The 25,736-nt window shown below is 42.8% G+C and overlaps 1 protein-coding gene across 1 annotated transcript in view; it reads left to right on the top strand.

Moving 5' to 3' along the window:
* LOC124787699 (cytochrome P450 6k1-like) overlaps positions 1-4,833 on the top strand; it is a 63,162-nt gene extending 58,329 nt beyond the window's left edge. The window contains exon 8 of the mRNA XM_047254534.1: positions 4,437-4,833. Within this exon, the coding sequence (XP_047110490.1) occupies positions 4,437-4,603 (167 nt within the window). The 3' untranslated portion in view covers positions 4,604-4,833. The remainder of the gene's footprint in view (positions 1-4,436) is intronic.
* The last annotated feature ends 20,903 nt before the right edge of the window (positions 4,834-25,736 follow it).

Raw genomic sequence — 25,736 nt, 5'->3', positions numbered from 1 at the left:
AGACGCATTACGACTCGGCAGTTGGCGTTGCATCTGTCAATCAGCAAAGCAAGTGTGGGTGCAATTATTTGCACTCTTTGAGATTCAAAAGTGTGTGTAAGATGGGTCCCGCGGTGTTTAACGGTGGATCACAAAATGCACAGAAAAAACATTTGTCTTGATTTGTTGCAACGTTTTGAAGCTGAGTGGGGCGCCTTCTTGTCCTGGACTGTGACAGATGATGAAACCTTGGTTCACCATTTTGAGTCTGAAACAAAACGACAGTTGATGGAATGGCACCATTCCCACTCACCACAGAAGAGAAAATTCAAAGCAACTGCTTCCGCCGGTAAGGTCATGATTACCGTGTTCTAGGACTGTGAAGGTGTGTTTCTCATAGATGTGATGCCAAGAGAAGGTACCATTAATTCAGAAGCATGTGTCAACACGTTGACAGATCTCGAGACGCGCTTCCGGCGCCACAGCAACCAAGGAGATGTTTTGCTGCAACACGATAACGCTCGGTCCCATCCAAATCTGAGGACTACTGAACACATCGCAAAACAGAGTTGGACAGTGTTACCCCATCCACCGCACAACCCTGACCTAGCCCCTCGGTCTTCGCTTGTCTTGGCCATTAAATGATGCCATTTGTGGAAGATATGTTGAGGACGATGAGACGGTGATTGACACAGTGAAGCACTGGCTCCGCTACCAGGACAAGGATTGGTATCGACAGGGCATACACGCCCTTGTTTCGCGCTGGACGAAGGCCATAGAATGGGATGGAGATGTGGAAAAATAGAACGTGTAGACAAAACACCATTCTTTCGTGTGTGTAATTCTCATTATCTTCAGAAAAGTATTGTAGAACGAAACAAATGCGGTGCATTACTTTCTAGGCAACCCTCGTGTATGGAAAACACTGACAGGAGAGGGGAGAGGATGATGGGGCATCTGTTAAGACATCAGGGAATGACTTCCATGGTGCTACAGGCAGCTGTAGAGGGCCAAGAACAGATGCCACGTATAATTTATGTTTTAGTTACGTCTCAAAATTAGAAATTTACACTACTGGCCATCAAAATTGCTACACCAAGAAGAAATGCAGATGATAAACGGGTATTCATTGGAAAAATATATTATACTAGAACTGACATGTGATTACATTTTCACGCAATTAGGGTGCATACATCCTGAGAAATCAGTACCCAGAACAACCACCTCTGGCCTTAATAACGGCCTTGATACGCATGGGCATTGAGTCAAACAGAGCTTGGATTGCGTGTACAAGTACAGCTGCCCATGCAGCTTCGACACGATATCACAGTTCATCACGAGTAGTGACTGGCGTATTGTGACGAGCCAGTTGCTCGGCCACCATTGACCAGACATTTTCAATTGGTGAGAGACCTGGAGAATGTCTTGGCCAGGGCAGTAGTCGAACATTTCCTGAATCCAGAAAGGCCCGTACAGGAACCGCAACATGCGGTCGTGCATTATCCTGCTGAAACGTAGGGTTTCGCAGGGATCGAATGAAGGGTAGAGCCACGGGTCGTAACACATCTGAAATGTAACGTCCACTGACAAACTGCCTACTGGCTTCTGTCTCGGGTTCTTCGGCCGACGTTCATCTAACGATTTTTCTGACGTTTCGCCAGCACGAGTGGCTGGCATTGTCAAAGCTTCACCCTCCATTGCCGGTGGTGAACTGGAGCCGAGCTCGCGGGCGCAGACTGTATGTACCTGGCGCGCCAACGTCCGAGGGCTTCTCCGCGGTCATTTCCGGTGCGGTTCTCCTCTTGCTACCTGCGACGGTCGTTCGCTGCAGTACGGGAAGCCAGGATCCGTTAACTTAAGGCTTTCCTCTTTCTTTTTCAAACTGTTCGCGTGTTTTTGTATTTCCACAGCTTCTCTGAACAAGCGCGTGTGATAGTGCTTCTCTACAGCCAGAACTTCCGTGTCGGCGAATTTTATTACGTGGTCGGTCTCATTCAGTGCGTGCTCTGCCACGGCCGATTTCTCCACCTGCCCCAACCTGCAATGTCGCTTATGCTCTTTGATCCTGGTGTTAATGGATCGTCCAGTCATTCCGACATAAACTTTTCCGCATGTGCATGCTATACGGTATATTCCCGACATTGCAAGTGGATCTCTTTTCTCCTTCGCCGATCTAAGACACTCTTTGATCTTCCTCGTCGGTTTGAAAATGGTCTTTACGCCATGTTTGCGCAATATACGGCCGATTCTGTCCGTCACTCTGGGAATGTAGGGCAGAAAGGCCGTACCCGACACTTCTTTTTCTGGTTCCTTACTTCGCCGAGTGTTTGGCTCTGTTACACTTCTAATATAATTTGTGGAGTACCCATTGCTCCTCAGGACAGTTTCCAGGTGTTGCATTTCTCGTTTGAGGTGTTGCGGCTCACATATTCGTCCTGCTCTCGTTACGAGCGTACTGATCATGCCTCTTTTCTGGCTCGGGTGGTGGTTTGACAATTTGTGCAGGTATCGGTCCGTGTGTGTCGGTTTTCGATACACACTGTGTCCCAGGATTTCGCCGTCCCTTGTGACCAACACATCTAGAAATGGCAGTTTCTTGTCCTTTTCTACTTCCATGGTAAATGCTATGTTGGCATGGAGGCTGTTCAAGTGTCTTAGGAAGTCACCGAGCTGTTCTTCACCATGGTTCCACACCACGAAAGTATCATCGACGTACCTGTACCACACCTTGGGTTTGCAAGTCGCCGAGTCCAGTGCCTGTGCTTCGAATTCTTCCTGCTTACACTAGGCATCACAACAACGTTTCACCAGGCAACGCCGGTCACCTGCTGTTTGTGTATGAGAAATCGGTTGGAAACTTTCCTCATGTCAGCACGTTGTAGGTGTCGCCACCGGCGCCAACCCTTTGTGAATGCTCTGAAAACTAATCATTTCCATATCACAGCATCCTCTTCCTGTCGGTTAAATTTCGCGTCTGTAGCACGGCATCTTCGTGGTGTAGCAATTTTAATGGCCAGTAGTGTATATCAGAGGCAACGAAAACCAGTACTGATTTTCCCACGACAGCATAACACGCAACATGGTTAATAAATTTAAAAATACTTTAACAATACTTTAACAATTTATAGTCCACCTTCGGAAGGCAATACAGCAGCTGTTGTGAGTGTCATGGGTTTCCCGAGGTTGTGGCGGTAGACATCTGTACACTCGTGACTCAATTTGTGGACGCAAATCTGGTGCTCCATAGCGTCCCCAGTGTATTAAATCATGTACAGATAGGACAAATTTTGTAGCCAAGACATCAACATAAGTACACTATCATGCTCCTCAAACCACTAACACGATTCTGGTCTTGTGACATTGAAAGTTACGCTTTTCGAAGACACCACAGCTGCCAGCAAAGACATCAAGCACAAATTACATGAAATATATTCGCATTTCCGAATATAGACAACCATCGGTTGTATAATGGAATGACGACATTGAAAATTTGTGCCGCAACGGGAATCGAACCCGGATTTCCAGCCTATTGCGAGTCCTTGCCTTACTACGAGGGTGGTTTGAAAAGTTGTCGGAACGGAATAGAAAATAAAGTACTTACATCACTGCATTCTTTTATTTTTAAATTCAGTCTCCTTGTAGATAAATGCACTTGGTCCAATGATGTACCAGTGTCTTGATCCCATTTCGAAAATGAGTTTGCTCCATGCCTGCAAAATCGTTGCCAACTACGGCTATCATTTCTTCGTTTTAAGTGAATCTTCGTCCACTAAGAAAAATTTTCAGTTTTGGGAAGAGATGGAAGTCTAATGGAGCCATTGTTCTTGTCATGTTTGTTACCACTACAACATGTAATTATGTCCCAAGGTACGAGCCTTTTTTTATGATTTTAATGTTTTTATTTGTATCTCTACGTTGGTTCTGTAACCTATTTTTATTTCGTATGTGATATTGTGATCTATTTTATTTTAGTTCTACAGATATAATATTCGATTAATAAAGTCACTCTGCATTCAGTCAACAACTTTTCACTCAGCGACCTATCCAGCATTTTGCAGACTATGCATAATTTTCAACATGGTAGCATACTTCCTTCATGACTTTGTAGGGGGTTCCTATAATTGGACCAGCACACACAGCGCACTTGTTCTTAAATGCTTTACGTGTGTTGGAGGAACATTTCGTGTTGATGATCATCTCGTACTCACTGAATTCACTGAGCAAATTACGTTTCACTTCTTGAGAACCTTATCATCCAACTTTATGGGCTGACAATATGGGCCCTGCTGCACTGTTTCCTTCCGTACACAGTTTACATAGTGACGTTTTCACCTTTCCTTCGATCACGACGTCGCTATAAACAAACTTAGTGCCTTGCTGTTGACAACGATTGCTATGCAACTTTTAAGCATCCCGTTTCGATGACTGTTTAACCGTCTGATTTTTGTGTGTTTCAGGTATGAGGCTCGGTCTGTTGCAAACCAAAGTGGGCCTCGTGAACTTGCTGTCAAAGTACAACGTGCGACCCACCGGGAAGACGAAAGCAAACCTGGATTTCCACCCTAGGTCCGTCATCCTCATGTCTAAAACTGGCATCCATGTTCAGTTTGAAAAGCGATTCTAGGACGACAACATTAAATAACAATTATGTATTAAACTGTGTTACATTGTTTCTGTTGTGACCATGTAATCCTATGCATTACGACTTGCAGAGGACTACAAATTCCTCACATACTGGCTTTCCAGAAAGAATGAATTGTTTATGATTGTATAGCGCACAAGTGTTCAACACTGGCCAGACTGTATTACGTCTTTGCGCTTATTGCAAATAAAGAAACACGTTTCTCTAGTCCAGCCATTAAAACTTTTTTCTGTTTGGGTAAGATTATGGTTATTACTCCAACTGCTTTTCGGAAGGATATGAAAATCGAAATAGCCAGAGGTCATTGTTTGGTCCTGCCACCGGATGGCAATTTTATGCATAGGCAAAAGATGCTCACTTGAAAACGGGTGCGTCAGGCGGTCAAAAGTCTACGATTTTGTAAAACACCGTTCGAAATTGGATTGTGATTTTATTAAAAGTATATTTGCGGAAATGAGGGTCTTTAAATGACGGGGCTATTTTCTAAGTCAGATGAAGTCAACCTTTTTTACGTACCACGAAATTTTGTACCTTTGCTGGTAGCAAAATTTTCTAAACGCCCGCCAGTTCCACAGCAATGTTGTTTTACAAAGTACTGAAGTAAATTTAACCTTAGAAAATTTATAAAGCGGAATTACACGAAGTTAAACACATATTAAAAATTACTTACCAAATACTTTACATCAAAATTTTACGAAAACGTTATGAGAAATATTTAAGAGCCTTACCGACGACCAATCCACCATAAAAGCTAGAACGTCCACTATTTGGACGAACGGGACAAAGTGGACTACCACTGCTCTAAAGTGTATACGCTGAACATCAGGAACTATTGCTGAAATTAATACTTTCTCACTTCCGAGAGGTAATCAGTTATTTATACGTATAATTTAAGTAATGGTATGAACATGTAGGTTCTTATGTTTAGAAATAATTCTGAAAATCTGTGACGATTTTCTTAAAGTCATTTCACTGGAACTTCATTAACTGCACGCCTGTAAGAAGGGGGGTGGGGAGGGGGGGGGGGTGGCCTTTGATCCAACAGATAGGTGCAATTTCGATTTCTTACAACAAAGAAGCAACATTCATGATTTGTATCGACAGAGAAGCAAACACTGTCATTTGCCTGGATGCCAGTGGATAAAAACCTAAATATTACACTCAAATTGACCTGAGTGGTAGACCAATGACAATGAACCCCTTATGTGTGTTGTGTATTGTTGTGGCTTACCTTTGTATACGTTAAATTAATGTCCTAGGTGCTAAACTGACAAGCAGGAGCCGGCCGCGGTGGTCTTGCGGTTCTAGGCGCTGCAGTCCGAAACCGTGGGACTGCTGCGGTCGCAGGTTCGAATCCTACCTCGGGCATGGATGTGTGTGATGTCCTTAGGTTAGTTAGGTTTAAGTAGTTCTAAGTTCTAGGAGACTGATGACCTAAGATGTTAAGTCCCATAGCGCTCAGGGCCATTTTTTCTTTTTTTTTTTTTTTGGACATGCAGGAGAAATCGCAGCATCCGAAACTACTGTATTTTCAAATAAAATATGGAACTGATTAAACAAATAGTTATCAACATTTTCTATGTTTCACTTAAAATATTAAAACTTTAGTATATGCGTTATTGACAACAAAATTAATCACGAGGATATTTTTTAGATTTTCTGTAGATAGTGTAACAGGTATGCAGAAACCAACCGTAAGAAAGAATACGAAAATTTGCAATGTGCCAGTACATCTTATCTGGCTATGAACACATATTCTGTACAGTAATACGTAAGTATTTTGTTCAGAAACCAGATGGCAGTTATATGAGTCGAGGGGCATGAAAGGAAAGGAATGGTTGGGAAGGGAGTGAGACAGGGTTGTAGACTCTCCCCGATGTTATTCAATCTGTATATTGAGCAAGCAGTAAAGGAAACAAAAGAAAAATTCGGAGTAGGTATTAAAATCCATGGAGAAGAAATAAAAACTTTGAGGTTCGCCGATGACATTGTAATTCTGTCAGAGACAGCAAAGGACTTGGTAGAGCAGTTGAACGGAATGGATAGTGTCTTGAAAGGAGGATATAAGATGAACATCAACAAAAGCAAAACGAGGATAATTGAATGTAGTCGAATTAAGTCAGGTGATGCTGAGGGAATTAGATTAGTAAATGAGACACTTAAAGTAGTAAAGGAGTTTGCTATTTGGGGACCAAAATAACTGATGATGGTCGAAGTAGAGAGGATATAAAATGTAGACTGGCAATGGCAAGGAAAGCATTTCTGAAGAAGAGAAATTTGTTAACATCGAGTATAGACTTAAGTGTCAGGAAGTCGTTTCCGAAAGTATTTGTATGGAGTGCATCCATGTGTGGAAGAGAAACATGGACGATAAATAGTTTGGACAAGAAGAGAATAGAATCTTTGTAAATGTGGCGCTACAGAAGAATGCTGAAGATTAGATGGGTAGATCACATAACTAATGAGGAGGTATTGAATAGAATTGGGGAGAAGAGGAGTTTGTGGTTACAACTTGACAAGAACATGGGACCGGTTGGTAGGACATGTTCTGAGGCATCAAGGGATCACAAATTTAGCATTGGAGGGCAGCGTGGAGGGTAAAAATCGTAGAGGGAGACCAAGAGAAGAATACACTAAACAGATTCAGAAGGATGTAGGTTGCAGTAAGTACTGGGAGATGAAGAAGCTTGCACAGGATAGAGTAGCATGGAGAGCTGCATAAAACCAGTCTCAGGATGAAGACCACAACAACAACAATACATAAGATATTTTTCTTTCTTTCATCTGCCAAAATTTAAATACGTTTTCCTAAGTATTTCAACACATACGTCTACTTGTTGTAAACGAACGAATAACAAAACCTGCCACTGGCATAATGAACTTTATTCAACATGTAAAGGTCACTACACATATTCGGATTTAGTTTATGACATATTCGATATGTCTGGTATTATTGGTGATGATGTGGCCCAGACGAATAGCGAAAGTCTGCATGACCCGCTGAATTGTCGGAACATCGATGTTGTCGATGACATCCTGAATAGCTGTTTTCAGCTCAGCATTGGTTTTGGGGTTATTGCTGTACACCTTGTCTTTAATAGAGTCTCGCAAGAAGGAGTCGCATATTTTCAGATCCGGAGACTATGGCGGCCAATCGAGGCCTATTCCAGTTGCCTCTGGGTACCCGAGAGTCAGAATGCGGTACCCAAAGTGCTCCTCCAGCACATCAAACAGTCTCCTGCTTCGATGGAATCGAGTTCCGTCTTGCATGAACTACATGTTCCCAGATGAATGTTCGAATGAAGCTTCGGCTATATCGGGCGACAGCTTTACCTGCACTTCTTTATGACTGCTCCACGTGGCCAACTACGAGCCCATCCACCTTCGGCCACTACAAGTCATTCGAAAGATATGCCTCCTCCTCATCTTAGGAGCTCCAACATGAACCCTGATTGCCGACCTTCACGCCGAACCGAACATCCCACGCATCTCCGATCACATCGCTTACGCAACGCAGGAACTCCTTCATAGGATCGATGAACTCAGGCCCACTACACGAGATCTGGAATATACTGGCTCTACTGTTCCATAACAATGACACCGAGTGCGAGTCCCTCGTGCAATAATCGAGGCCACCAGTAACTGGAGTCAATGATAACCAGCACCTTTAGCAGGGCCACGGACTACAAGTGCCCCCCCCCCCCCCTCCCACCAGCTTAAGTCTGAATAAAGCTTGAATAAATGCCTGTACCCAGCCATCCCAGAATTCCAGCCTTAACGCATGGCAGTACTTCGGCTCACCCATCCCCCCCCCCCCCCCCCCCCACACTAGTGTGCTGGCAAAGGCGTACACCAGCACAGTTACACCGATAATGCTCAATACTCAGCAGTTACTTCCTTAACATGAAACTACCAGCCAACGTGTTCAACGCTCGTCTAAGTGGAGCTCTTGTTGTTGTTGTTGTGGTTTGGCTGTATCTTAAGCGTACTGCAAACTGAACACTTCATTCGTCAGGAGGTTTTCACTTTATTGGCCATGCATCAGAACTGACTCTTTCTTAATCATTAAGGGCAGAAGCTACTTTTAGTTCTACTTATTACTACAGACTGAATGACAGTTTTGCTTTAGAATGACATACTAAAGACCTTACTGTCACTGTGCTGTGCTCCATTTCACAGTCCCAGCTTTCATTTTTGTTTGCCTTTATAGCTCACCTTTTTGGTCATTGCGCATTGTTTATCTGCACAGTATACATGAAGAATGTGAGGCTTTATATAATCGTGGCTTACGGAATATCTCTGTGGATGTCAGTGTTTTGCAATCAGTGCCCTGTCGTTGTCATCTCATTTTCACTTCCTATTTTTTTTTCGGGGGTTGGGGGGGGGGGGGGGCGGTGGCAATGACAGCGTTCTTAAGAAATCGGTTTTCAGTCTGTAAAGATCAAAAGATCTGTTACTCATGCATAGTGTTTACACTATAACTATCATAGATGCTCCAAAAATCTTGATCGTATCTGATGAATTAGCTTTTCGATTTGCAGTACACTCAGGAAAGGAAACGACAATAATTTTGTCAGCTATTGATTTATCGCGCTCAGCTTTCAGCTGCTGCATTTGAGTATGCTTACTATCTACACCCTAATCCCGAAGGCTAGTTACAGAAATTGGGATTGAAACAGGTAGCTTGTTCGTTTGATATTTGTTCCCTGACCCAAACTGACGGCCGCGTTTTTGGCGCGAGCTGCATTCCACACATCCAAGCCCACTCAGGAAATGCATCGGCAGTGGGCATGTTTCATTGAAGAATATTTTTCTTCCTGAAAGGGTACAGACTTGTCTTGCTAAATCTGTTTGATGTTTTCTTGTCAAGTCCATAAATAAAGCAAGTAATTTTCATGTAAGATGAGATTTCGGGTTATCAGATTTATGGTTTGAGTTCAAAAACGTTATTTCACTCAGAAAATAAAGCTAATCTCGTCTCTAATTATCTACCATATCAGTCACCGTGGCAGTAACAGAGGAGAAGTTACATTAATGGCTCGCTAGCTTAGTGACGTCAGCAGTGTAGTACAGCGTGTTCGCTCGCGGGACTGGCCACTCCATGTAATAAGAAAGCTGAATGAAGTTTTCATCCACGGAGTGAAAGAGGTGTCATACCATAACGACACAAAACTGCTAGCGGAAAATGACGAACAAACAGACACGTAATAACGGAGAAAAGGTGGTGTTGTGGCTGTCATCTGAAGTAATGGCCATATTATGTGTTGGGTCGAAACTCGCTAGAGGACTAATATTCTGCATCCGCAAGCCATCAGACCGAAAGTTGACAAAGGAATGTTAAGGAAACGCTGCATCATAATTCTTCTCATAAACTTGATTCAGTAACTTGCAGATCCGAAGATGAAAAACTTACAAAATTATTGAATTATGCGATAGTTCCAACCACAGTTTTTCTGCTTCAGCCAACAGAATTTTAGAGTTTTGTGAATATATAACTGCATTAATCACTGAGTGGCACTGACCAATTTGTTAAGTAGGTGGACTATTTCTTCTGTAGAAAACTGAGACCTCATCGTAGAAGCAGTTAGCAACAATTTTAGACAATCTCAGCACATTGAACCCCATGGTGTGATTAAAGATCCTGGTACAAAAACAAGTTCATTGTGACTGTTAGTTCCCCTAGTTCTACTTGTCCCTTCGTAGCAAACAAATCCCTAATAGATGTTTTTTTTTTTAAATCTTATGGGACTTAAATGCTAACGTCATTAGTCCCTAAGCTTACACGCTACTTAACCTAAATTATCATAAGGACAAACACACACACCCATGCCCGAGGGAGGAATTGAACCTCCGCCGGGACTAGCTGCACAGTCCACGATTGCAGTGCCTGAGACTGTTCGGCTAATCCCACGCGGCCCCTAATACATGTCATAAACGTTTTGTTTTCTTAGTTACACTGCTTGTGTTCACGTTGGCGAATGTCCGTACAGTCCCAGTGCGATAACGTATGCAGTCTCAATATACGAGGCAATTATGCTATTATGGGAAAAATTTATTGGCAGACCTGGATCATCTCTCCTGGGTATTAACGAAATTGTTTAGACAAGAGACATCTACCTCGCCTTGACCGGCGAGACGAGGATAAAGAACGTCACCTCTCTTTTAATCTCTTTATATTCAGTCAAGTTCCTAAGCACTATCACTAGAGTGGAAACATACATCGCCACTACATGCTATTTGACTCCTAAATGTAACACCACAACATTATTAAAAAGTGTCAGCAAAGAACAATCTCAAAACCAATGTTCAAAGCAAAAAAAACCTGTACTGACAAGAAGCCAAACATATCACTTCTCATGGAAACAATTTTTTTTCTTTTTTTTTTTAGGAAGCCTACTATGCGCAGTTAGTTACACGAATCACGAATGGGTGCCTTCTATAATACTTCAGTTTCTTCTAACTCTCCACACACTCTACTTACAACTAAAAAAGTTTCGGCGATCAGCCATCACTACCCGAAGCTGCCGTAAAGTCTTTCACCTCTGCACTAAATAACAACACTCGCCTTCAGAAGTCGGAAACTAATAGCGAATCTCCATGCCTCATTTGAGAAATCGATATGTTGCCGAAATGAATCACTGTATCGTGCATCTCTCTTAATGCAAAGACCTCTCTTACACCTTCGACTCGTGTGTTTATGTATTTGTGTGTGTGTGCAGGAAAGAGATGGAGAGAGACACAGAGTAAGAGATAGACAGAGAGAAAAAGAAGAAGAAGAAGAAGAAGAAGAAGGGAAACAGAGAGGAAGAGATGTGAAATAAAAGGGTAGAGAGATAGCAACGAATGGGGAGTGAGGTGGAACTTGAAAACAAAAGATTCAAAAGTAATCAAAATAGACGTTAAAGCGAAGGATATCATGATTCCGTTTATGTTAAAGGAGAGAGGAAAGGATATGAGGAACGGATAAATTGAGAATGAAGAATCGGTAATGTGACAGGGGATTTAAAACTAAGTATTTCCTAGATTTTGATGTTAATGATAGGGAAGGAAAGTAAAAGAGGGGTGAGTGAGTGAGAGAGAGAGACAAAGAGAGAGAGAGAGATTAAGAGAAAAAGTGTAATTCAAACAATTTAAACTAAAACTGCTGGATTTTTAAATTTTAAATTTTATTTTTTATTTTTGAAAGCAAGGGGTTAAAGGGAAAGGGAGGAGTGTGTATGTGTGTGTGTGTGTGTGTGTGTGTGTGTGTGTGTGTGAGCGTGTGTGTGTGTGTGTGAGAGAGAGAGAGAGAGAGAGAGGGATAAAGGGAAGGAGAAGAGGAGAAATTCAAGCTCGATTCTTTCATTTAGAAATCGCTCTCCGAAGTTTCATTTTAGTTCAAATGGTTCAAATGGCTCTAAGCACTACGGGACTTAACATCTGAGGTCATCAGTCCCCTAGACTTAGAACTACTTAAACCTAGCTAACCTAAGGACATCACACACATCCATGCCTGAGGCAGGATTCGAACCTGCGACCGTAGCGGCAGCGCGGTTCCAGACTGAAGTGCCTACATTTATTTTAGTGATTGGATACATTTTTAACATATGATACCATATCCCTCAGTGTCTCCTGAAGAAGAAAAATTCTTGAATTAGACTGCAGCCCATATTCAGTAACACTCTTCCTTTACTCTACCATTCGACTGCACAGTTTGACAACATTCTCCTAAATTTCGCAGTTTTTTTTTCTAGTGAATTCGTTCCCCGAAATTGTAAAAATCTCTGCATTTTCAGATAACCACCACCCCAACCACTACTCCACACCGTAAACCATTACGCCGGGCGAAAGTAAAGACGAGAGAGTGTTTCCACGATCACAGGATCATACTCGAGGCAGGTAATTTATTGGCGTTTGTCTGTATTCCAGAACGTGCAAAGTTGTTACTTCAGTTCTGAAAAAGACGGAGAAAGGTGATTTTAGCAAGAAACATGTGGGTATTATTAGACATTCAGCTTTAGTTATTCCCAATTACGCAGTTAATTCTAAGCAGCAAATAGTTAGTCCTTATAAACGCATTCTTTAAAATTTTACGTCTGTCATGCTTCACATGTGTTGGTATCGAGTTGCTGTCGTCGCTTTCAGAACGGTCAGCCAGGTCCATAATCCGTCTTGTGCTCAGCAGGAGCGTTAAAGCGCCCTCTTCGAGCCAGCCAAGTAACCAGTCCTTACAGTGTGAACACTGCACATAGCACATCTCCTGGATCTATGATTCTGTCTCTCTGCCTGACGTCACGATCTGAACTGGTTTTTCCGCTACTATTGCCAAATGCTCCAAATTTTCTGCAGTTTTACCCATAATGCCTAAATTTATTTGCTGTAGAGTGTACGTTACGTGCTTTTTCAGTTTGTGTTGAACATGGTAAAATTTAGGTCTTTATTCGAGGGCATAACTTCGTAAGAACACTTGGGAATCAATATCCAATTTTGATTGAGTCATCCAAATTTTCAGACTGCGTTGCTCTTTTACCCATCAAATAACATTTCGAGCATTAATGCTAATAAATGTTGATTCTTCTTTGTTTATTGTATATGGATGGTCATGGAAATACACTTGGTGCGTTGAGCAGGGTTTGCAAATGAAACATGAAACTTTTTAATTACTTTTTGAACCATCTCGTATTAAGTGTACATATAATTTGGTGTTCTTACGAACTTATTTCTTACTCCATTATCGTTATTCAAGTTAACCTTTCACGTCTTCCACACGTCTGCAAGTATTCTCGTAAATACGAAGTTCACGAACGTGCTACGTCAGCTTTAATATATTTAAAGCCGAGAGAGGTATGCTATTTTTATTTTAAATGAAATTTTCAGCTACGCTAGTTAGTTCATGTTGTTGTTGAACTTCAAGACACATGTCTGCGCAGATAAAATTCTGCTACCACACTATCTCGGATCTTTTCCATTTGCTGTAGGATACAGAGTACAACCACATTTGCGTCGCAAGAATCACGTCTACAAGGTGTAATTCATACACACGTATAATGAGATCTGTCGTATGGGATATGGTTTGCTAAAAACTCTTCAGTCCAGTCACACAGAAGGTCTGATTTAGTATGCTTATCTTTTTTTTTCGGGGACTGGGTGTTTGCGTTGTGCTCATCGCTGCATAATCATCATGATCACCTGTGACAGTGTCTAGATTGGACTGTGGGAAAACAAAATTGAACTGTGTAAAAATTGTGACTTTGTACGGTCGCTGATGACCGCGCAGTTGAACGCCCCACAAACCAGACATCATCACCATCGTCTTTTTTTTTCATTTGGCAGCAGTACGGAACTGTATGGAATGCATTCCGGAAGTCAGGAATCTTGTACGTAATGCCTTCTGGGTCTCGTGAACGAACAGAGCGAACTTGGTTTCCCACGATCGTAGTCTCCGGAACCCATCTTTCTTTCTACAAAGGAAATTTTCGGCCTCCATAAATGTCATAATACACGACCATAATACAAGTTCCAAAATTCTGCAACTGACCGAAATCAGAATGTAGGTACGCCTATAGCTTTGGGCGTCTGTTGGCCGACAGTTCTTCAAAACGAGAGTGACCCATGCTTTTTTCCAATCATCAGAAACACTTCGCTCGTGCAACACCTACAGTACACTACTGCTGGAAGAGGGACAACTTCTTTTGCATGATCTGTTTAGAACAGTTATGGTATCTCCTCAGGTCCAGTGACCTTCCCTCCGTTGAGCAATTTTAGCTGCTTTTCTGTCCCATGTCTGTGATTTTGTAGTTCAAAAGAGACACTACAGTGCAATCTTCCGCTGTGAAAGGGTTCTAAAACAACAACGTTCAGTATTTCGGTCTTTCTTGTGTCGTCCTGAGTTTCACTGCTGTTATGGTCACAAAGGGTCTGGATAGACGGCTTCGAGCCGTCTACTGATTTGAAATGATCTTATGGCGTCGTTGGCCGGGAGGCCCCATTCGGGGAAGTTCGGCCTCCAAGTGCAAGTCTTATTTCATTCGACGCCATATTGGGCGACTTGCGTGCCGTTGATGAGGATGAAATGATGATGAGGACCACACAATACCCAATCCACGAGCGGAGAAAATCGTCAACCCGGCCAGGAATCGAACCCGGATCCACTTCGTTAGGAGGCGTCCATTGATACTCAACGTTGTCAGTGCTGGAGATGAAATTGGTGCTGACCGGTCAAGTAGTCTGAATTTTGTTCTTTCTCGGTCTTGCAAAGCAGGAAGATGTTCCTGCCTTTCTTTGTATTACTATTTACAGCACTATTCAGTGATGCTGTAACAATAGTAACAGCTTCGTGATCACTGATTTCCTGTTCTGAGTAGAAAAGATCGGGTCTGTCATTAAGTTATATGACTTTATCTCCACTAGTTGGTTCTCTGAAAAACTGCCAAGGTAATTTTCGGATAAAGCACTTAGAACAATTTCACATAATTCTCTGTCCCTACCACCCGTCGTAATCAGCTGAGCCTGACAGTCTGTAGGTGGTAGGTAAAAATCCCCACCTACAACTATAATATCACAAGAAAGTTGAAGCGAAGTACTCTCGAAGTTTCTTCTCAACCACTGGTGGTGAGGCAGGGGTTCTGTGAAAGCATCCAATGACCATGTCTTATCCACCTTTAAGCCTTGTTGTCGCTAAAATTATTCTTCATTCGGAATCTGTACTAATCTCACTAGACATTGTCCTTTTTTTTTCTTTAGTATAAACACGCCTCAACCATCAGCGTTCAACCTATCTTTGCGACGTACATTGCAATCGGAATTTATAATTCCATTACTATTGACTTTCGGTTTCAACTAGCTTTCTGTCCCTAGTACTTTGTAGACCTTGTTACCGTTTATACGAGGCGAGACTAATTCTGGGATCTCTGCATAGACACTCCTGCAGTTAACTAATACTATGTTAAGATTTTCTATATCCAATCTGTTGTGACGAATGTTACGCTGTCTGGTCTCAGAGGGTAACTTAGAGGACTTATGAAGGGATTTCTCTATCTTAAAAAAGCCACACAGGCACGCCAAATTTACCCCGCTATCCTAGTAGCCCCTTCTTGAATGTAGTCCATGCCTGGCCTATTAAGGGGAAACCTACAATTATCCACCCTGTAGGAGGAGGGGGGACAGAGGGGTGGAAAAATTTGTCTCCAATATCCCAGAAGAAAGGTCTGAGCCTCTCCCTTACACCTTCCACTCTGCTCCAAAACAGAGGACTCCGATCGCTTCACCAAATCAGTAAACTGCCTGTGGGAACCGAGGCGGCAGACGTCAATCGTGTCTACATGAGCCGCAATCTGCAGCAGGGTGCACCGACTCTGGAAAACCGATCCCGGTAGAGCCACTTCTACATCTCAGATGAGACAACACCCCCTCCCCCGATCTGCCATCTTTGTTGCTGAGGGATTCCTAACGCTGAAGTTCGCAATGAAAGACCGTCACATTCTCTGCGGTTGTCCAGATCTCTCAGGAAGATCGACCGTAGTTCCAACAAATGAGGCGTCCACTGTTGACCCAGCAGGAGCAGGTAATGCCTCAAACTTGCTTTCAAGGCGTAATGGGACAGCTGTGCGATTGGTAGCCTCTTTCGCCTTCCACCCAGAGATTCGCGCCCCAGCCTCTGTTCGCCAGTCACAGTCAAGTGAGTTTCGATCAGCGGGGGCGCGCGAATCGAGAGACGCAGCAGCATCAGAGATCTTAGGTGGCGCTGTCGCCTCCAGAGGCGCCAGGACATTCGTTTATGCCCAAACGCCACGGCAGCCCAGGGCAGCAGCCTGAAGCTGGTCGACCATGGCCAGTACATGTTCCGACTGTTAATGACAGTGCTGAACTCCCATTCATCCGTACACAACATCATCCAACTTTAATCAGTTATCGTCTGAACCAAGGTAATGTAACGTGACCCTAACCAAGGAAAACTAAATTCCCCCAACAGTGGAAAAATATGCCAGCTCTTACAATGAAAATTAACAGCTGTACTAAAAACAGCGAAATAACCACCTACTGTTCACTACTGTTCGCTTCTACTCTACCGTCCAGACTGTATACTAGTCAGGTTCCTTTCAGCGTATGCTGATACAATAGCTCCATACTTGGTAAACACGTACAACCGCTCACTCGTAGAAATATCCGTACCGAAAGAGTGGAAAGTTGCACAAGTCACACCGCCAACCAAGAAATGAAATAGGCGTAATCCGTTGAACTACACTCATACTATTAACGTCGATTTGCAGTAGGATTTTGGAACGTATACTGCGTTCGAACATTCTGTATTACCTTGAAGAAAACGATTTATTGACAAATAGTCAACACGGATTCAGAAAATATCGTTCTTGCGAAACACCACAACTACTTGTTTATTCTCGCATAGTAATGAATGCTGTCGACACGGGATGTCAAATTGATTCCATATTTTCAGATTTCCGGAAGGCTTTTGACACCGTTCCTCACAAGCGACTTCTAATCAAATTGCGTGCCTATGGAATGTGATTGGATTAGTGACTTCCTGCCAAAAGCTTACAGTTTGTAGTAACTGACGGAAAATCGTCAAGTAAAATAGAAGTAATATCTGGTGGTTCCCAAGGATGTGCTGTAGACCGTCTGCTGTTCCTGATCTATATAAACGAGATAGGAAACACTTAGATGGTTGACAGATGATGTTGTCACATAACGGTTTGTAAAGTCATCATATGGTCAAAACCAAATGCAAAATCGTTTTAGACAAGATGTCTGTACAGTGCGAAAAGTGAAAACTGACCCTAAATAATGAAAACTGTGAATTCACCCAAACCATTACTAAAAGAAATCCGCTACATCTCTGTTACACGATAAATCACACAGATCTAAAGGCTGTAAATTCAGCTAAATGTTAGAGCTTACACTTACGAAGAACTCGAAGTGGTAATGTTGTGGGTGAAGCAAACCAAAGACGGCGATTTACTGTCAGAAATACGTAGAACGTGCAACAGGTCTACTAAAGAGTTTGCTTACACCAAGCTTGTCTGTCCGCTTCTAGAGTATTGCAGTGCACTGTGGGATCCGCATCACATGGGACGACTGACGGAGGACATCGACAAATTTCAAAGAAGGGCAGCTCGTTTTGTATTATCGCGAAATAGGGGAGAGGGTGCCACAGATATGATAGGTGAATTCTGGTGGCAATCTAAGACAAAGGCGATTTTCGTTGTGCAAGATCTCGTGAAATTTCAATCATCAGCATTCTCCTCTGATCGTGAAGATAATTTTTTGTTACCCACCTACATACGGAGAAACTATCATGTTGATAAAACAAGAGAAATCAGAGCTCGCACAGAACAATTTAAGTGCTCAGTTTTCCCGCACGCCGTTTGAGAGTGGAACGATAGAGAAATCGCATGGAGGTGGTTCGATGAACTCTCTGCCATTTCGTGTAATCGTGTTGATGTAGATCCAGATGCAGATATAGACGTAAGTAAGATTATTACTAATACAAACGATATATATATATATATATATATATATATATATATATATATATATATATATATATAATCTGTATACAGACGATAAGCTGCTAGCTTAGTTCCCCTGTGTTAGGAGGCTGGAGATATACTGAATATTTGCTGTTTGCAACAGTCACGGAATCAATTAAGTAAAGCGACACCTGCGACTTATCCGGCGGGAAGCTACACAACAAAGTAAACGCATCCAACACAAATGGTCGGAAAATACGATATCCCTTACAACAAAAATAAACGGCACTCTTAAAAACAGGTTAATGATCAGCTACTGTTCACTTCTGCTCAGAAGTAAGTTAGAGAAGCATTAAACTAAATGAAACGCTGATACAGCTGCTGGCTCCACCCTGCTAGGAGGCTGGAGGTAACTAAGAATCTTTGGCTGTCTCGGACCAGGAGGAAAATAATGCTTTAACGCCTTGTCGATGACGAGTTCATTAGCCATGAAGCACAAGCTCGGTTTAGGGAAGCACGGGTAGTAATATGCCAGCGCACTTTTCAAACGGAAGCCGCAGAAAACCAAAGTGTGGGTGGACCGGCTGGGATCTGAGACCACGTCGTCCCGAACGTAAGTTCAGTGTCTTTCTCGCAGCACCATGTCGCTCGTTGAGATTTAGGGAGAAGGTTTCTTATGCACCGCGTTTGCAGAAAGAAAATTAGGGGAGAATGTGTTACACTACCTGTAGGATACTGTGCATAGGAACACCCATGTTTCGTCGTTAGCTGGCCGCTGTGGCCGAGCGGTTCTAGGCGGTTCAGTCTGGAACCGCGCTGCTGCTACGGTCGCAGGTTCGAATCCTGCCTTGGGCATGGCTGTGTGTGATGTCCTTAGGCTAGTTAGGTTTAATTAGTTCTAAGTTCTAGGCGACTGATGACCTCAGAAGTTAAGTCGCATAGTGCTCAGAGCCATTTGAACCATTTTTCGAGCGGCAGATATAAACGTAAGATCAAAAATAGTCTTGCAGTTGCAAAATTAATTAGTTTACTATACAGAGCATCCAACGTCTGTGGAACGGGAAGTAGGTATTGACAGGTTTGATTTATGGCAGTAAGATATGGACTTTTAAGCAAAACCGATCAAACACCGAGGATTTCTCTCCGAGAAATGAGAGCTGCGTGATGGGAATTACTGGGAAAGAGAGGGATATACTGTTACCTAATGGACAAAATACAAACGTATGGAATGTGACACAAGTCTTGTGATTGGGTTAAAAACATCTTAGAAACAGAACACAACATCTCATTCTTAACGAAGAGCAATCTTGAAGCCTCAAAGTAACTTCGCCCGTGTCCCAACAGAGTGCTGTAGAAACATTAATGTTCGCAATATACAGTATATAAATTACGAAGTAGATGAGGTCGACAGCTGCATAATGTTTTCTGCGAATGATGCCGCGGCATACAGAGAATCGCAACGCTAGGAAACTAGCGAAACACAGAATGACTTCCAGGGGATCGACGTTTGGTGCAGGAATTGGAAGTTGACCCTCATCATAAACGTAACGCATCGCACACAAACAGGCGGAAAAACACTTTATTCTATGATCACACAATTGCCGAACAGTCACTGGATGCAGTCACATCAATTAAATACCTGAGAGTAAGAGTACGGAGCAGTTTAAGGAGCAACGACCATTTAAAACCGATCGCAGTTTAGGCAGATGCCAGTCTGAGACTCATTGAAAGAATCCTCAGGATGTGTACTCCACCCACAAACTAAACGCTACGTCCGTCATTGCAAGATTAGTTATGTAAGTATGATACTTACATTACTCTGTTAAGGAGACACCTGACTTTGGAGGAACCGCAAGTAACAATAACAAACGTTACAACTTATTCACGCAATACGCTCTGGATCAAGATGTAAGAAATGCACCAGTTTAATGGTGGGATCTTATGCTCGTAATTATCGACTTGGGCAGGAATCCTGATTAATGATGATATGCATTAAAATGGGAGAAAACGTAGAACTGAACCTCACTGATATTCACATTTGTAAAAAAAATAGCACAGAAAGAGATTCAATTGGCCAACTGAAAATTTCCTATTCAAAATGGCTTTGATGCCAAAACTATTGTTTAGAAATTTCTGCATATTGCAAACTTATATGATGTACCAGACATTGAAACTGGTTATAACGTGCCTGGAGGAAGATGAACATGTTTTAACCAGAGTCAGTATAGAACCAGAAGAACGAATGAAGCAGATTCGAATGAAGAAAGGATTGGAATAGTTTACTGCCATTCAGAACAGAATGTTTTAAAACTATCTTAAACGAATAACAACAAGAATATAATAACAATAATATTTAAAAATGCCCATTATAATTATCCGGGCTGTTATGCCGTGGTCGGTTGATGAATTCTCTGTCAATTCCCAACGTTTCGACTCCGACTGCGGAAGACATCTTCAAGGGGGTCCGTAGCTCGATGGAAGGTCCAACACACCACGGCATAACAGCTCGTATAATTATAATGGACATAATAGTTGCGGCCGTGAAAGTCTACATATTAGTATTTAAAAATGCTTCACTCTGGGCTGTTACGAAGAGAGACTGATAGAAGAAATCTGGAAGATCCAAATGAGAACAACGCCTTTCATTATACGTTCGTTTAGTGTACCACGATGTTGGCTGCTTTTAAATTCCGAGAGCGACGTTCTTAGAAGCGTCAACAAATATAACGCTTCCTCCTAGACACATCTCTCGAAAAGACGATATAGAATTAGAAAGGTTAGAGCTCCTACGAAAGCTTACCAACATTCATTCTTCCCCCGCACCATTCACAACTGGAAAAGAAAAGGGAAGAGATGACAATAGAACACAAAGTACCCTCCGATATAAACCACAAAATGACTTGTGGAATATACATGTCGATGCAGATATATTACGACAAAACGGATAGAGACGCATACAGGTAGCAAACCAGTAGAAATACATATGAGCATTTAAAACGAAAGAAATGGAAACAATTGAGCAAGAGAACATGATGGTGACAAAAAGGAAAGAGAGGCACCTGGAAACAGAAAGAAAATAAAGTGTGGTAGAGATGAAGCAAGTCCAAGAGTTGGCTGGTTGGTGACCATTGGAATTACCCCTCCCCCCCTTGGAAACACAGTAGCCAATTTCCTGAGACGTAAAAACAGCGTCCAATTGTTGATGCAAGTACTGCGAGAATCAGCATTTACTGGATGCCTGTGGAGAGCGATCAGTGCAGAGAACAGTACTCACCAGTGTTTTCCACTAAGAGTGACAGTGTAAATCTACGAGTATAGAAGCATGCACTTGAAAACAGTCCAAATAAGTTGACGATAAGTGACACTGACTGCGTAGCAGTCAGGGTGGGCAATGGAATTACCTTTCATGGAGGTTTAAGAAACGGAAGTGCACTGTGAAACATGACGCTTGATACAAAAGGTTCCACTTTTCTGCCTTTGCTTTTTGTGTCAACAAACCGCCTACCCATGCTATGTTGACAATACACTGACGGCAAAACAAGTTGTAACACCAAAAAGAAATTGTGCGTCATAAAGCAGACTTAGTAGCCATGTTTCTACAACTGAACGATAGTGTCCATCCAATTTTCGCGCCGTTCGCATAATAGTGGCATTAGTAGTACTACTATGAGGAAGTAAATCAGGTTTGCTTCAAGTACCGGATGTAAAGGTCGTGCGCGTTAGTTACTTTTGGGACTGGACGTGGTGAGTTGATGTTAGACAAAAATGTATATAAGGTGACAAAGACGCCGTTGTCAGCACCTCGCTGAGTTTGAACGAGATCGTGTAATAGGACTAAGAGAAGCTGGGAGTTCCTTTTTCGGTACAGCAGAAATACTTGGCAGGAATGTAGCCACTGTACATAATTGCTGGCAGTGGTGGACACGAGAATGTACGGTCGCCAGAAGCCTGGGTTTCGGGCGGCCACATGGTACTACTGTAAGTAGTCTGTTTAGGTTTTTATGTTGGTGACGCCATGTAGCGCTCTGTATTAAAATCGCTGACTGTGCTGTGTGCAGTCTGTGACTGGTTGGGCTCATTGTTGGAACATTCGCTAGTGTAGTGTTGGGCAGTTGGATGTGAACAGCCCATAGCGCTGGGCAGTTGGAGGTGAGCCGCCTGCAGTGAGGTGTGGGGAGAGACCTGCCAGAGTTTTGAGATGTTAATATGAGCGGACAATCTGGACGTGTTTCCGTCAGAAAAAGGAAATTTGTCAAACTGCCAGCCACGAATTTATGTATATATTATGACTTTTGAAAACTATTAAGGTAAATACACTACTGGCCATTAAAATTGCTACACCAAGAAGAAATGAAGATGATAAACGGGTATTCATTGGACGAATATATTATACTAGAACTGACATGTGATTACATTTTCACGCAATTTGGGTGAATAGATCCCGAGAAATTAGTACCCAGAACAACCACGTCTGGCCGTAATAACGGCCTTGATACGCCTTGGCGTTGAGTCAAACAGAGCTTGGATGGCGTATACAGGTACAGCTGCCCATGCAGCTTCAACACGATACCACAGTTCATCAAGAGTAGTGACTGGCGTATTGTGACGAGCCAGTTGCTCGGCCACTATTGACCAGACGTTTTGAGTTAGTGAGAGATCTGGAGAATGTGCTGGCCAGGGCAGCAGTCGAACATTTTCTGTATCCACAAAGGCCCGTACAGGACCTGCAACATGCGGTCGTGCATTATCCTGCTGAAATGTAGGGTTTCGCAGGGATCGAATGAAGGGTAGAACCGCGGGTCGTAACACATCTGAAATGTAACGTCCACTGTTCAAAGTGCCGTCAATGCGAACAAGAGGCGACCGAGACGAGTAACCATACCATCACGCCGGGTGATACGCCAGTATGGCGATGACTAATACATGCTTCCAATGTGCGTTCACCACGATGTCGCCAAACACGGATGCGACCATCATGATACTGTAAACAGAACCTGGATCATCCGAAAAAATGGCGTTTCGCTATTCGTGCACCCAGGTTCGTCGTTGAGTACACCATCGCAGGCGCTCCTGTCTTTGATGCAGCGTCAAGGGTAAACGCAGCCATGGTCTCCGAGCTGATAGTCCATGCTGCTGCAAACGTCGTCTAACTGTTCGTGCAGATGGTTGTTTCTTGCAAACGTCCCCATCTGTTGACTCAGGGATCGAGACGCAGCTGCACGATCCGCTACAGCCATGCGGATAAGATGCCTGTCATCTAGACTGCTAGTGATACGAGGCCGTTGGGATGCAGCACGGCGGTCCGTATTACCCTCCTGAATCCACCGATTCCGTATTCTGCTAACAGTCATTGGATCTCGACCAACGCGAGCAACAATGTCGCGATACGATAAACCGCAATCGCAATATGCTACAATCCGACCTTTATCAAAGTCGGAAACGTGATGGTACGCATTTCTCCTCCTTACACGAGGTATCACAACAACGTTTCACCAGGCAACGCCGGTCAATTGCTGTTTGTGTATGAGAAATGGGTTGGAAACTTTTCTCATGTCAGCACGTTGTAGGTGTCGCCACTGGCGTCACCCTTGTGTGAATGCTCTGAAAAGCTAATCATTTGCATACCACAGCATCTTCTTCCTGTCGGTCAAATTTCGCGTCTGTAACACGTCATGTTCGTGGTGTAGCAATTTTAATGGCCAGTAGTGTAACTGATGATGGTCGAAGTGGAGAGGATATAAAATGTAGACTGGCAATGGCAAGGAAAGCGTTTCTGAAGAAGAGAAATTTGTTACATCGAGTACAGATTTAAGTGTCAGGAAGTCGTTTGTGAAAGTGGGCGAAGAAATGGCTCGTCACAAGACGCCAGTCACTATTCTCGATGAACTGTGGTATCGTGTTGAAGGTGCATGGGCAGCTGTACCTGTACACGCCATCCAAGCTCTCTTTGACTCAACGCCCAGGCGTATCTAGGCCGCTATTACGGCCAGAGGTAGTTGTCCTGGGTACTGATTTCTCAGGATCTATTAACTCAAATTGCGTGAAAATGTAATCACATGTCAGTTCTAGTATAATATATTTGTCCAAGGAATATCCGTTTATCATCTGCATTTCTTCTTGGTGTAGTAATTTTAATGGCCAGCAGTGTATTTTGCTCCCCAAATAGCAAAACTCTTTTACTACTTTAAGTGTCTCATTTCCTAATCTAATTCCCTCAGCATCATCTGACTTAATTCGACTACATTCCATTATCCTCGTTTTGCTTCTGTTGATGTTCATCTTATACCCTCCTTTCAAGACAGTGTCCATTCCGTTTAGCTGCTCTCCAAGCCCTTTGCTGTCTCTGACAGAATTACAATGTCATCGGCGAACCTCAAAGTTTTTATTTCTTCTCCATGGATTTTAATGCCTACTCCGAACTTTTCTTTTGTTTCCTTTATTGTTTGCTCAATATTCAAATTGAATAACATCGGGGATAGGCTACAACCCTGTCTCACTCCCTTCCCAACCACTACTTCTCTTTCATACCCCTCCGCTCTTATAACTGCCATCTGGTTTCTGTACAAATTGTAAATAGCCTTTCGCTCCCTGTATTTTGCCCCTGCCACCTTCAGAATTTGAAAGAGAGTATTCCAATCAACATTGTCAAAAGCTTTCTCTAAGTCTACAAATGTTAGAAAGATAGGTTTGCCTTTCCTTAGCTTTTCTTCTAAGATAAGTCGTAGGGTCAGTATTGCCTCACGTGTTCCAACATTTCTACGGAATCCAAACTGATATCTCCCGAGGTCGGCTTCTATCAGTTTTTCCATTCGTCTGTAAAAAATTCGCGTTAGTATTTTGCAGCTGTGACTTATGAAACTGATAGTTCGGTAATTTTCACATGTGTCAACAGCTGCTTTCTTTGGGATTGGAATTATTATATTCGTCTTGAAGTCTGAGGGAATTTCGCCTGTCTCATACATATTGCTCACCAGATTGTAGAGTTTCGTCAGGCCTGGCTCTCCCAAGGCTGTCAGTAGTTTTAATATAGTGTTGTCTATTTCGGGGGCCGTGTTTCGACTCAGGTCCTTCAGTGCTCTGTCAAACTCTTCACGCAGTACCATATCTCCCATTTCATCTTCATCTACATCCCCTTCCATTTCCATAATATTGTCCTCAAGTACATCGCCCTTGTATAGACCCTCTATATACTCCTTTCACCTTTCTGCTTTCCTTTTTTTGGTTAGAACTGGGTCTCCACCAAAGCTCTTGATTTTCATGCAAGAGGTTCTCCTTTCTCCAAAGGTCTCTTTAATTTTCCTATAGGCAGTATTTATCTTACCCCTAGTGAGATAAGCCTCTACATCCTTATATTTGTCCTCTAGCCATCCCTGCTTATCCATTTTGCACTTCCTGTCGATATAGTTTTTGAGACCTTTGTATTCCTTTTTGCCTGCTTCATTTCCTGCATTTTTATATTTTCTCCTTTCATCAATTAAATTCAATATTTCTTCTGTTACCCAAGGGTTTCTACTAACCCTCGTCTTTATACCTATTTGATACTCTGCTGCCTTCACTATTTCATCCCTCAAAGCTACCCATTCTTCTTCTACTGTATTTCTTTCCCCCATTCCTGTCAATTGTTCCCTTATGCTGTCCATGAAACTCTG

The sequence above is a fragment of the Schistocerca piceifrons genome, chromosome 3 (genome assembly GCF_021461385.2).
Source record: "Schistocerca piceifrons isolate TAMUIC-IGC-003096 chromosome 3, iqSchPice1.1, whole genome shotgun sequence".
NCBI lineage: Eukaryota > Metazoa > Arthropoda > Insecta > Orthoptera > Acrididae > Schistocerca > Schistocerca piceifrons.
Note: the sequence above shows the minus strand (reverse complement) of the source record. Positions and strands in the feature narration are given on the sequence as shown.